The sequence below is a fragment of the Coptis chinensis genome, chromosome 2, assembly GCF_015680905.1.
Source record: "Coptis chinensis isolate HL-2020 chromosome 2, ASM1568090v1, whole genome shotgun sequence".
In the NCBI taxonomy this organism is placed as follows: domain Eukaryota; kingdom Viridiplantae; phylum Streptophyta; class Magnoliopsida; order Ranunculales; family Ranunculaceae; genus Coptis; species Coptis chinensis.
Genome location: NC_141457.1, coordinates 80503312 through 80516629, shown reverse-complemented (window position 1 = coordinate 80516629; position 13318 = coordinate 80503312). Strand labels below are relative to the sequence as shown.

The 13318-nt window shown below is 38.0% G+C and overlaps 1 protein-coding gene across 1 annotated transcript in view; it reads right to left on the bottom strand.

Annotated features, from left to right (window-relative positions):
- The window catches only part of LOC147518154 (uncharacterized), a 42462-nt gene extending 33119 nt beyond the window's left edge, over positions 1 to 9343 (bottom strand). The window contains exons 1-3 of the mRNA XM_086593844.1: positions 8803 to 9343; positions 7482 to 8677; positions 7240 to 7415 (exon numbers count right to left, since the gene is read on the bottom strand). Coding sequence (XP_086449970.1) covers positions 7240 to 7415; positions 7482 to 8677; positions 8803 to 9343 — 1913 coding nt within the window. The remainder of the gene's footprint in view (positions 1 to 7239; positions 7416 to 7481; positions 8678 to 8802) is intronic.
- Between the last annotated feature and the right edge of the window lie 3975 nt (positions 9344 to 13318).

Genomic DNA, 13318 nt, shown 5'->3' with positions numbered 1-13318 from the left:
GGAATCCCAGTATACTGGAGTTCCTGCTTTGATGAAGGATACTGTCGTGGAGGGTGAATACAATCTGACATCTCATTCGTCGCCGGTCGACCACGAGAACCAATCAATCGGTCAGAGCTCAGTGGATTGGTAGGAACGTCCTCGGGAAAGACAAAGTCAGCGATATCGGCCTGCAATGTCTGCACGTTCTCTGGATTTTGCAAACAAATAAGTATAATTTCTGCATCCTCGATTTAATGTTTAATGTGATTCGAGGAGTGGGGAAGAGCTTGGCGCCTCTTCCCGTATTGATCACTAAGATCATGCTCTCCTTTAGAGCTGTCGCAAGATCTGCTCCTATTAAGATCAAATTGCATTCTAATGCAAGTATCTATACGGATTGCATCCAAGAGACTTGGTCGTTGTCTGAACAAAAGGTGGTTGAGTCGGAGGATGAAAGGGAGGATATGACATGTCTGGATGATGATTCATTAGATAATTGTAGTTCTAATTTAGAACGCATGCAAGTGTTGCAAACTGCCTTGCGTTGCGTTTATGGTATTTGTGAAAATATCCGAGATAGACAGATTATAGTTCGAAAGAAGCAAATGAACCTTCAGACGAGACTTGAAATGCTCGAACGGGTTCAGGACGATATCTTGTCTAACATGGAGACTATCCCACCAAAGATCAACAAGCCCGATTATGCGTTATTTTCGGGATGAGATGGAAGCACGGCGCTTGTTCCGAATAGAGATGCTACGATGCATGCCACCCATGGAGGACTCTATTTCAGCCGAAGTCCGACAGCATGGCGTCGTCGCGCCGAAGGCGACGATGGTTCAAGCCATTCTCCATCCCAGGGCCAATATCCATCCCAGGGCCAATCTCCATCTCAGGGTCCATCTTCATCACATAACTAGGTGTTCACCGTCAGTTTGTGTTCGCTGTTATTTCATGATTTTGTTTTATTAGTTGGATTTTAATTCAGTTGTTAAATTTAAATATTAAGGTGTTTGTTTTATGTTGTTTGGTTTTAAATTTTAGTTTTAATATAATTCGTTATATGATCATCTGCTGTAAAGTTGTTTTGGAGGAAAGGTTGAGAATTTGGCCGATAATGGCATATCTATAATTTGTGTGGTGGTAGCATGAAATGTAGGAGAGTTTAGAAGTCACTATTCTAAATCCAGTATGAAAGATACCAGGATTTTTAGGAAATCACGAAAATGGTTTGTTTCCGTTTTCGGGTTAGGAATTTTTCTATTTCCGGAAATTGCCTTAAAACAATTTGGGAACTTGCCGATTCGTTTTGGAAGCTCAGAACCTATTTAAACTCCCTTCATTCTACACTAACAAACCACACTACACCCCAACATCATCCCGCACCTTTCACTCCAAGCTTTTCCTTTTTTTTCCTCTAAACTCCTGTTTCAGCACTTACGAGCGCGCCTACGCCTCGTCAGAGCGCACCTGTGCTCTATACACTTTCACAAAGTTTAGTCAGAGCGCGACCGGCGCCCTCCTTGAGCGCGACCCGCTCCCAAACTCTGTAATTCTAAAAACCCACGAGCGCGACCCGTGCCCTGCCATCTGTGAACACGGAAGTTCCAATTTTTTGAGGGTCATTCCAGGATTTTTGGAACTGTTCAAGGAGTCGTTGAGATGACATCTTCTATAGTCATACCTAAACAATCTTTCGAAGACGTGTTGGGAACCGAGACCTATGGACATTGGTTCCGACACAGGATCCTGCAGTTAGGATGACGTCATCTACTGGTAAGTGATGACGATTCATATTGACCACATCTTACTGCTTATTTCTACGATCACGTTAAATTCTATTATAATCAGGATGGAGAACAAGAATTCTCCGTCGTAGTCGATGACACGACACATAAATTCAATAAACATGTGGTCGCTTTAGTTTCAGGATTACTAATACCTGATCCTGTTCACACATGGGCATATATGACCGATAATGCATATCTTTATGATTATACATATTTCCATGAGTATTATGGGGGAGGGGTATTTCGAGTAATGGACCAGGGGCGATATAGCATTGCCCTTGGTAGCATTTCCCTAAACGTAGGCACCACCATGTTATTCATCCTGATGAATATTTTGGGGAATGGCGTTCATTTTCGCAAACAAGATCGGCTGGTGACATTTTCCTCGCTTTAGGCGATGGGACGTCGTCGATATGACATTCCCCGAGTTTTAGTCGCTAGTCTTAAGAGATCCCAAACCATGAGGCGTAAGTATCTTCTTATGCCTGTGTTGGTAAGCCGCATCATGCGTGGTTCGCTCATTGCGAATAATGACTTGGCCGGGATGGCAGGTGCAGCCTCATTTGGTCGCCCCGTACATCCCATCAAACATAATAACACTTAACAGGTTAGCATTAGTAGATGATAAATGGCGGCAAGCTTGGCAAGTTATAATGGATGGCGGGATCTTGAAGGAACCTCATCTCTTTACTGAGGAGGAGGATGTTTAAGCGGGAGATAAGGTAAGTTTTTTCGTTTTGTTATTGTCTGCTTATGTCCCAAGCAAATTAATTCTGTTAGCCCCATTATGGGTGGAACTCTTATAGAGTTGCGTCAGTATTTTTATTTTCCCTATATTAGTATGTTCTAACCTTGTTTTGTAGATGTCCCAGAATTTCACGCGTTTCCTTGGTATTTTTTCTACCCTCTTTATTTAAATGCTTTGAGGACAAAACATGCTTCTTGTTTGGGGGGGGCATAGAAACACGTGTAATTAAGGCATCTGTTAGGATATAGAAATGTATAATATGCATTTGTTTTCAAGTTAAAAATTTTCAAAAATATAAATAAATAAGTTTATGTTATACACTTAGGAATATTGGTATTGTTTTCTTTCTCTATGCTCTTAACAATCTAGAAGTCTCACGTAGCTTTTGCATCAGAATAATTGTTAGGAACTTAGGTTAATATGTAGGTAATAATCTTTGCATCTATCTATAAATATATTACATGAGTATCTATGATTGTTAGCAGTAAGTTTCTGAAAGCTAGGCTAGAGTACTTATTCTACAAATCCTGTGAGAATATAGCCTAAAAGCCTTATATGAGGTTTTAAACATTTGAGAAATGACACAAGGGAGAAGTAAAATCTGGATAGAGAAATCACACGTCCACTTGCTTGATCACTATGCCATATCCTAAGCGAGAATTTAGGCCCTCTTTGGATCGATATAGCCAGAAATTCAAACCTGTGAATTATTTTCCGCTAGTCACCCCTCTAAGCCTTTCTTTAACCTTTCATAACCCACAAATCCTTTACCCTGATACAAAAACAAAACAAAATAAAAAAATCAATCTACCCAACCTAGAATAAGTCTGAGAATAGAATGAGGAAGAAAGATGAAGAGAAAAACCGGTGTAAACAAAAGTTAGTTAATTGCTTCAGAAAATAAAGAAAAGAAGTTTCCATCCAAAGAAAAGAAAAATAAAAATAGAAATAAAATAAAAACTCCAAAAAAATAGAATAAAAGGAGTCAAAAGCCAAAAAAAAAAAAAAAAATATGGCTAAGGATGGAAACAAAGTGTAGGAGCAAAAGTAAATAACAAGGTTTTCTCTAAGTTACATAATATGAAGACTCTACTATCTCAGACTTGTCCTTTTGAATATCCATTTCCTTCCTTCTTAAACCATCTCCTAATCCCCGCAACACCTAATAAAGACCTCTAGCTCAATTAGGAATAGGTTAGTGTGATAGTAAGTGGCAGATGTGTTTCATCGACTATGGCTTCCTTGTTGTCATTGAGATTGTAAGGTAAAGTGTGCCCACGCACAATCGGAGTAAAATTAAACTTGAGCGGAAAAATCGAGTGGTTTTAGATGCCCGGACATTTATGTGAGGACCTACTTAAGGACGCTATCTCGAAGTTTTCAGAAAATGAACTGCTAGGCATTTCATAGTATTACTCATAGTATTTATATTTGTATCATAGATGATTGATTATTATGCATATATTAGCTTAGGTTTTGACTTGGTTATTCTTATTCATTTGCTAGTGAGATGTATAGATAGTTGGGACATGAATGAGGAAACAATAATTTTATTTCTTAGTCGTTGTAGTATAGTTGAAGTTTGTGAGTACCTTCACTGGAAAACTCTCACGAGGTTATAACTTCGTCCCACTAGGGAATTCCTAGTGGTTTAAGGCTTTGTTGCATATGGTCAATGAAATCGCACTCAGCGAAACGAGAGTAGTTAGAACTCCATTTTTGGTCACTTATTCTAATTTCTCATCTTTGCTTGAGGACAAGCAAAATGCTGTTTGGGGGTGGTTTGATAAGAGCCCAAAACTGTAGTTTTAACCCTGTAACAGTCATACTTTTATACCAATTATGTGAGTAATAATTAAGAGTTAACACTGATTACGTGTTTTTATACATTTCAGGTTTCAAAGTCCATTATGTGCAGAAATGTGCCACTTTAGCGAGATAAAGGAGCAAAGGTCGATTACTAAGGAGTTCCGTGATTAAAGGCCAAGATTCAAGAAGACAAAGCCTTTCTAAAGCCTGGTCAAAAGCTGAAAAGTCGACGCGGGCAGAAACATCACACAAGTCAGCAGAACTTCCGAAGGCCGTATCTTTGGACTCAGACCTATGAATGGAGCCTACCTTATGTCAAAACGACCGGCTCGGAAAGAGCTTTCCAATGGTCTAAGCCTTGATCCAACCAAAGGAGCAAAAGTGGACGAAAAGTCTGTTGAAGTCAACTGCAGCTGAAGAGGTCTTTTTGGACTGAAAGAATTGGGTTTTAGGCCTGATCCTCTGGCCCAAAACATGGCTCCAAGCCCATGCACGATTTTTGGATCTGAAATTATAAAAACCAAAGCTTAACTCTTTGTTAATGGTAGCTAGTTAGACCTAAAACTATATAGAACTCTAGATCTAGTTTTCAGTAGAGTAATTAAGTTTAAGTTCCATTTCCAATTCTTGTTTTAGATTAAGTTGAATCATTGTTCTTGATTGATTTGATAAATAAAATAGTTATTTTTGTCAATTTCGATTTTTGTTATGTCAATTTATAGATCTAGTTTTAATTTTTGTTGATTATCATTTCGTAGTTTAAGTAGATTGAAGCATTGTTAGTTAAATTAGTTAAGTTAGAATTTTAATATGATGTGTAGTTATAATTCAATGGGAAATGATGGGTTGATGACTCAAGGCTGAAACCTCCATTAGAGGGGTTGATGAAGCTTTGATGAAAACTTAGTGGTATAGTGTAGAAGCATTGTAGAATCTATTCCACTCTAGAAGGTCGTGATTCGCCATGAGAATGGGTGGACGACCTCACATGCTAGTTAGTATTTGGTAGAAATGCCATGAACACTAGGGATTAGAAATCGAAATTCTTGCCGTAAGAACGTAAGAATCGAGATACAAGAATCTATGCCAGGTTATGAAGTTGGATTCGAGGTGGATTCAATTCCCCTCTAATCCTTTATCTAGATTAAAAAACAATCATATTTCCATAGCATTCATAGTTTAAATTCAACATAATCAATTTCATACTGTATCGTAGTACAACACCCTTCGTAAAGCTCTCATTAGACTTAAGACCGATTAATTAGACTAGAAAACATTCCATGCTAGAGAACTAGGAGTGGAACGAATTTTTTACTCCACTCTATTTCGATAGAATTGAGAGTAGAAACTTTGATAAATATAGACTCGTAAATAGTTTTAGTTTACTTACATTTTGACTTCATCGTTCATTTCGTAGGTAAACTATTCAATTATCTTTTATCACTCATCAGGAAAAGATTCATTTACAGGCAAAATATCAGTAGAAGATTCTACTATAAGTCTTGACAAGTGGTCAACGACCACGTTCTCCGTACCTTTCTTATCCCTAATCTCTATATTAAACTCTTGCAACAAGAGTACCCAGCGAATCAAGCGCGCTTTAGCATCCTTCTTAGTAAGGAGATATTTCAAAGCCGAATGATCAGTAAACACGACAACCTTAGACCCTATGAGGTAAGACCTAAATTTGTCTAAACCAAACACAACTCTTTCTCAGTTGTAGTGTAGTTCATCTGTGCATCATTAAAGGTTCGACTAGCATAATAAATAACATGGGGCAACTTGTCAAACCATTGACCTAAAATAGCCCCAACTGCATAGTCAGACGCATCACACATTAACTCAAAAGGCTCACTCCAATCAGGAGGCTGTATGATAGGAGCGGTAGTCAATAAATGCTTAAGCTTCTCAAAAGCTTTCAAACAATCATTATCAAAGACAAAAGCGACGTCCTTACCAAGTAAATTGCATAAGGGACGAGAAATCTTGCTAAAGTCTTTAATGAAACGCCTATAAAATCCAGCATGACCTAAGAATGACCTAATATCTTTCACAGTCTTAGGTGGTGGAAGGCCAGAAATGACATCAACCTTGGCCTTATCGACCTCAATTCCTTTACTAGAAACAATATGACCAAGAACAATACCCTGTTGAACCATAAAATGACACTTCTCCTAATTCAACACAAGATTCTTCTCCTTGCACCTAATTATCACTAATTCTAAATGGTGCAAACCTTCATCAAAAGAATCTCCAAACACTGAGAAGTCATCCATAAACACCTCAAGAAACCTTTCTACCATATCAGAAAAAATACTAAGCATGCATCGCTAGAAGGTACCAGGTGCATTACATAATCCAAAAGGCATACGACGATAGGCAAAAGTTCCAAAAGGACAAGTAAAAGTAGTCTTTTCTTGATCCTCAGGGATAATACATATTTGGTAATACCCGGAATAACCATCAAGAAAACAATAGTATTTATGACCGGCTAACCTCTCGAGCATCTGGTCAATAAACGGAAGAGGAAAGTGATCTTTCCTAGTGGCCAAATTCAACTTATGGTAGTCAATGCAAAAACGCCATCCGGTAGTCATACGGGTGGGCACTAACTCGCCCTTTGAATTTTCAACAACTGTAAGCCCAAACTTTTTAGGGACAACCTGAACAGGACTCACCCATTTACTATCGAAAATGGGATAAATGATACCCGCATCTAACAACTTGAGAACCTCGGCTCTCACTACCTCTTTCATGTTAGGATTAAGCCATCTCTGAAACTCACGGGTTGGTTTAGCATCCTTCTCAAGATGAATATGATGCATACAATCAGTTGGGCTTATACCATTAATATCAGCAATATTCCACCCTAAAGCTGCTCTATGATCTTTAAGAACCATAATCAATTTACCTTCTTGTTCATTATCTAGATTAGAAGCAATAATAACCGGCAAAGAATCATCAGGTCCCAGAAAAACATACTTAAGAGTATCAGGTAATGGTTTCAACTCTAGCTTAGGAGGACTCTCTATAGAAGAGACTGGGGTAGACTCAGATGGAGTCAGATGCTCTATTGTGGCTCTCCACTTATCAGTTTCTAAAATTGGGGTTGCATCCAGCAACGCATTAACTTCACAAATTACATCATCTACATCACAACCACTACCAGAATTAGTTAAACAAGACTCAAGAGGGTCATCAGAATAACTCTCCAAGAAAGTCTCGTGAACTATACTATCAATAAGATTAACATCCCAAAAATTATCAGGTTCAGGAGGTTCTTGACCCACATTAAATACATTAAGTTCTGTAGTCATATTACCAAAAGAAAGTTTTAACACTCCATTACGACAGTTAATGATAGCATTAGAAGTGGCTAAAAAGGGACGACCTAAAATGACCGGAATATGTTGTTTAGGATCTTGAACAGGTTGTGTATCCAGAACAACAAAGTCAATAGGGAAATAAATTTTATCAACCTGAATCAAAACATCCTCAACAACACCACGTGGAATCCTAATAGACCTATCTGCCAATTGAAGAGTAATTGGTATAGGTTTCAACTTACCAAGACCAAGCTGTAAATAAACTGAATAAGGCAACAAATTAACGCTAGCTCCTAAATCAAGTAATGCTCTCTCAATCATATGATCACCAATAACACAAGAAATAGTAGGGCATCCTGGATCTCTAAACTTAGGTGGAGTTCGGTTTTGGATAATAGAACTCACTTGCTCAGTTAGGAAAGCTTTCTTGTGCACATTCAACTTACGTTTTTCTGTACACAAATCTTTAAGAAACTTGGCATAGGAAGGAACTTGTTTTATAGCATCAAGTAACGGAATATTTATTTGAACCTGTTTAAACATTTCCATTATTTCATTAAGATTAGAACCTTTCTTAGCCGGAATCAAACGTTGGGGAAAAGGAGCTTTAGGTATATAAGATGGCACAAGGTTAGTCTCCACAGCAGTAGGAGGTTCTACACCCTTCCTAGAAGGATTATGGCTATTAGATTCACTCACCTCGCTCTCCTCCTGCTCACACTCTATAGGGTCAGATCTGACCTCAGCGTCCTTAGACATCCCAACCCTATTATCAACATGTTTTCCACTCCTAAGAACAGTGATAGCCTTGGCTTGCTCCTGGTGAGCCTGGTTTAAGTTAGAACTTATTTCCAACTGACTCCTCGGATTAGCTACTGGTTGACTAGGAAACCTGCCCTTGTCCCTCTCATTCAAAGTATTAGCAATTTGACCTATGGTGATTTCAATCTTCCTAATGGCTTGAGCATTATCCTGAGTAGCCGTTTGACCGGGCTTGCATAAATTGTTGTTTTTGTTGTGTCCTGGAATTTCATGGTGTTTCTTGTTAATTGAGCAATGGCCTCTTCTATAGGTGAAAGTTTAGGTGGTTGAGGTGCATACTGTGGTACTGGGTTTGAGTTAACCACGGGGCCTCCCTGATGTATACCTTTAGACCAAGACAAATTGGGGTGGTTACGCCACCCAGGGTTATACGTGTTAGAAAAAGGATTATTGCGTGGCTTTTGGTATGAATTAAAAGCATTGACTTGTGCATTTACACCAGGGCAATTATCTATAACGTGATCAAGACTTTCACACAACAGACACCTAGGGACTTTAACATTGTTAACTGGAGCTAGAGAGGTTGCCACTTTTTCTAGCTCGAGAGCTTCAACTCTTCTAATTAAAGCGGCCATCCTAGCGTTCCTGTCAAATTCCTTGTCAACGCAAAACAAACCCTTCTGTGTAGTACTACTAGCCACCTTCTTAGGCTCACGACTAGTTTCCCATTGCTGGACCTTCTCAGAGACTTCTTCTAAAAAGGTCCATGCTTCTTCTATAGTCTTATCACAGAAATCCCCAGTACTCATGGTCTCAATCATAGCCTTAGAATTAAAATCGAGACCCTCATAGAGAATCTGCACTAACCTACCGTTCTCTAGACCATTGTTAGGACACTGCAAGAGCATGTCCTTAAACCTCTCCATACACTTCCATAATGACTCTCCATCAGTTTGGCAAAAATATGACAAGTCTTTTCTAAAAGCAGTCGCCTTATGATTAGGGAAAAAGTTCTTTAAAAACACAATGCATAACTTTTCCCATCCCGTTATGGAATTTGATGGGAGAGTGTGAAACCAACTTTTGCTTTTTCTTTAAGAGAAAATGGGAACAATTTTAATTTTATAGCTTCGTCACTAAATTGTTGAAGCTTAATAGTTCCACAAATATCCTCAAATTCCCTCACATGAAGATATGGGTCTTCCTCTTCCGTTCCCCTAAACTTAGGAAGGAGCCCCAGCAGATTGGGCTTCAACTCAAAGTGATTAGCATTGGTTGCAGAGGGAACGATGCAAGATGGTCGGGTTGTCCTAGTAGGATATATATATTCCTTAATAGATCTAGGTCTTTGGGCAACCACGTTATTGTTATTACCCTCCATGTCAGCAAAAATTGGTGTATTGCCAACAAAAGTTACGGGTACCTCTAATTAAATCTTATTTTACTTATACTAATACTCGCAAGCGCACGAGGTCTATCGTAATAGGTGCGCAAGAACGAGGTCGATCCCACAGGGATTGCTGTTTAGAGACAATTGAATACTAAAATATTACTTATCCTAATTCGAACAATATTTGTTGATTTGAATTGATTACTACTAAAACTATTTTACTTAACTACAGTCTAAAACGGAACTAAACTAAACAATTGGGTTTCTGTTACGTGGAGGGAATAATAGGACTATGACTCCATCTTAAACCGTTATTTGTATTTGTATGATTGGATTCTCTATTTCAGTTTTAATACGAGCAACATTGGCAATGAGTATTGACTGCCGTCTCGATGATGTGAACGTGGTAACTCTTAATCGGTAAGTATCTTCTAACGGTTCAGCACTAAGGTCAGGGTCACATAAATATTCGTCTTCTTATAGCACGAATAGTACACAACCTGGACTTAAACAGTAAAAACGTGTTTAACTAATAACAAAAGTGACCAAACAATATCGCATGCATCACATACCATATGAAAGACTAAACCTTTTGTTAATTAATCATGAACAGTGAAGAATTTATATAAAAATAAAACATACCGAAAATCGGATACCCAATCCCAAACACAAACAACTGTTCGGACTTCGTCGTCCTAGTTTGGAACTTAGTTACACATGATATATATAACAGTGAAAGTAAAAGTAAAAGAACCCATAAAACAAAACCGAAATCCTTCCGTAAAGGTTTCCCTTCTCTTCCACTTCCTCTGTGTCAACAGTTGCGTCCACACGTCTGTCGGTCCTCTCCTCTACTTTCTGTGCTGTTTTTCCTCTGCGTTTTTCTTCCCCCCCTTTTGCTCACGGTTTCCTCCTGCCTTTTCAGCCAAGAGCCGCCCTCCTTTACTGCTTTTCTCTGCTTTCTTTGCGTTCCAGAACCAGCGACCCTTTACTCTGTCCTCGCGCCTCTTTTTATCCCCCCTTTCCTTGCAGGTTTTCCTTTTCGGTTCTCGTATGGGATCGCCAGTTTCTTTTTGTCTTTGGAAAGGTTCTCTTTTGGTCGGGATAAAATCGGCGGGGTTTTTGGGATTTTATTCGCGATGGAATGAATTTGAAACTGGAGAAGGAACTAAGGGCTGCTACGGTACTTCTCGGGTGGACAGTAAATGGTGTGGTCATTAGTTAGTTGTGTGGGCTTTGAAGTTTGGTTATGGGCTGGTCTAATTAGATGAACATGGGTGCACATGGTCCGGTCTTCAGCACATGGGCTTAAACTCAACTCCCGCTGGTTACGTGCCCACTTAAGTTCATGACCCATTTGCTTTTCATTCTTTTATTTCATCTTGTCTTTACTCACATGCTTTAACAAGGCCCAACCAGACTAGGGGAACTCATGCCACTGACATCCCAAATCTCGACAGTTTCCACACTTTTAATCATGTTAAGTCCAATTCCTGTAAAACCACCAAAAATACACTAACTAAATCAAACGAATAAATTAAACGAACTAACTAATATAAAATTGAGCGTGAATACTGTAATATTTATGCGCTTATCAATAACATCAAGGAGGATTTCCTTCGACTCTTTTGCAACCCTTCTTTGACACCTCGCGAGTTCTCTCCTATTGACATCCATTCATCTCTTGACGCCATGACCGAAGAAGAATTTTTCGCCCTCTATCCCAGTGATTCTTTTTACCCACCTATTGAGGAATGTCTTGCATATCTCAAGGCCTCTGATGATATAGACTTAAGAACACTAGTTGAACACCATTCACCCACCTCACATCCTCATGTCACTCATTCACCTTCCAACACGAATGTTCCTCGCCCTCTACCTTTTCAAAGAACCATTGAGTTTGTACTTGACCTTGGCGTTTCTCCTATGCTTCATAACTATCTAAAACCAACTGGTGAAGAAGTAACACCCAAGGACAAGCCACCTGACACTTTTTCATTTTTTCCATTTTTTCATTCTCAAAATTATCCACATCCAACGTATCTTCCACAACCATCAATTTTCTCACATTCATTTACTTGGCATCCCCTTCGTAGGAGGACAAAGAAGAAATTGTATGCTCGATTAGGTTTTAGATCTATAAGGCTTTGCTCTCATTCCACTAAGCTACGTCATTGGAAATCTTGGTGCTTAATTCTATTTGATGGTGCATTCCATGTTAATTATTTGCGGAAAGACCCACAACTTTTTTGATTGTTGATATATGGTAAACTGCATTTTAATACATATATATTAGATAAAGTCTCAAGTATCTGACTATAAAAAACTCATTTTATTCTTCGGTGTACTCCATTCCAATCTTATGTTATGGGAGTGCACCATTAAGGCAACCGGACCCTCCTTTTGGAGTGAGTAGTTGTAAGTGTCGGATTCTTAGTCTACGTTTCATGTGACTCACACATTTATCTCTTGCACTTTTTCTCGTGGATTGAGTAGTGCTTCTCTATGGAGTGAGTTTCATTTTTATTTCTTTATCATAATTTTGTTTTGTTTTTCTAAAAATCAAACATATAAAAACTAAATAAAATAAAAACATAAACATATATTAGTAAGTCTAGGGAATCTGACTTTAAAAGACCCAAGTTTTCGTACAATACCAACTTTTTGGAGTATAGGCCAAACAAAATTTTCAAACTTAAAAAGAGTTTTCCAAATTGTTTGGGGGCATGATTTTGGTATTCATTTCAAATCATGTTGCCACCCTAAGCCTGTCATGTTTACTCCGGTAGAGTTTGTGTTAGTTAGTTAATGCGCATACCAGGTTTAATTGTTCTTCATATTATCATATCATCTTTACAATATTTTCATTCATGTGTATTGCCAATTTTTGCCACGTTTCTATGGTAAATTCTTTCCTTATCTCTTTACACTTTGAGGACAAAGCGTTCGATTGTTTGAGGGTGGGATAGAAACATTTGCAAAAATTAGACACTTTTAGGATGTAAATTATGCACTTTTATTTATAAAATGTTAAAAATTATAAAAATTAGTTAGTTACATAATTTAATTGTGCTATTGAATTGTTTCATGAACCCCATTCTCCCAAATTGTTTGGTGGTGGTATAGAAACACGATGTAAATGTTAAGCACATATTAGGTTGTATATTACGTATTATTTGTCTTAAAAATAATAAAAATAAAAATAAAAATAAAAAGTTTATGCTATATACTTAGGAATATTGGTATTGTTTCTTTCTCTATGCTCTTAATAATCTAGAGGTCTCAATGTAGCTTTTTGCATTAGAATAGTTTTAGAAACTTAGGTTAATATGTAGGTAATAATCTTTGCATCTATCTATAAATATATTACATGAGTATCTATGATTGTTTGGCAATAAGTTTTTGAAATCTAGGCTAGAGTACTTATTCTATAAATCCTGTGAGAATATAGCCTAAAGCCTTATATGAGTGAAACATTTGAGAAATGACACAAGGGAGAAGTATATTCCAA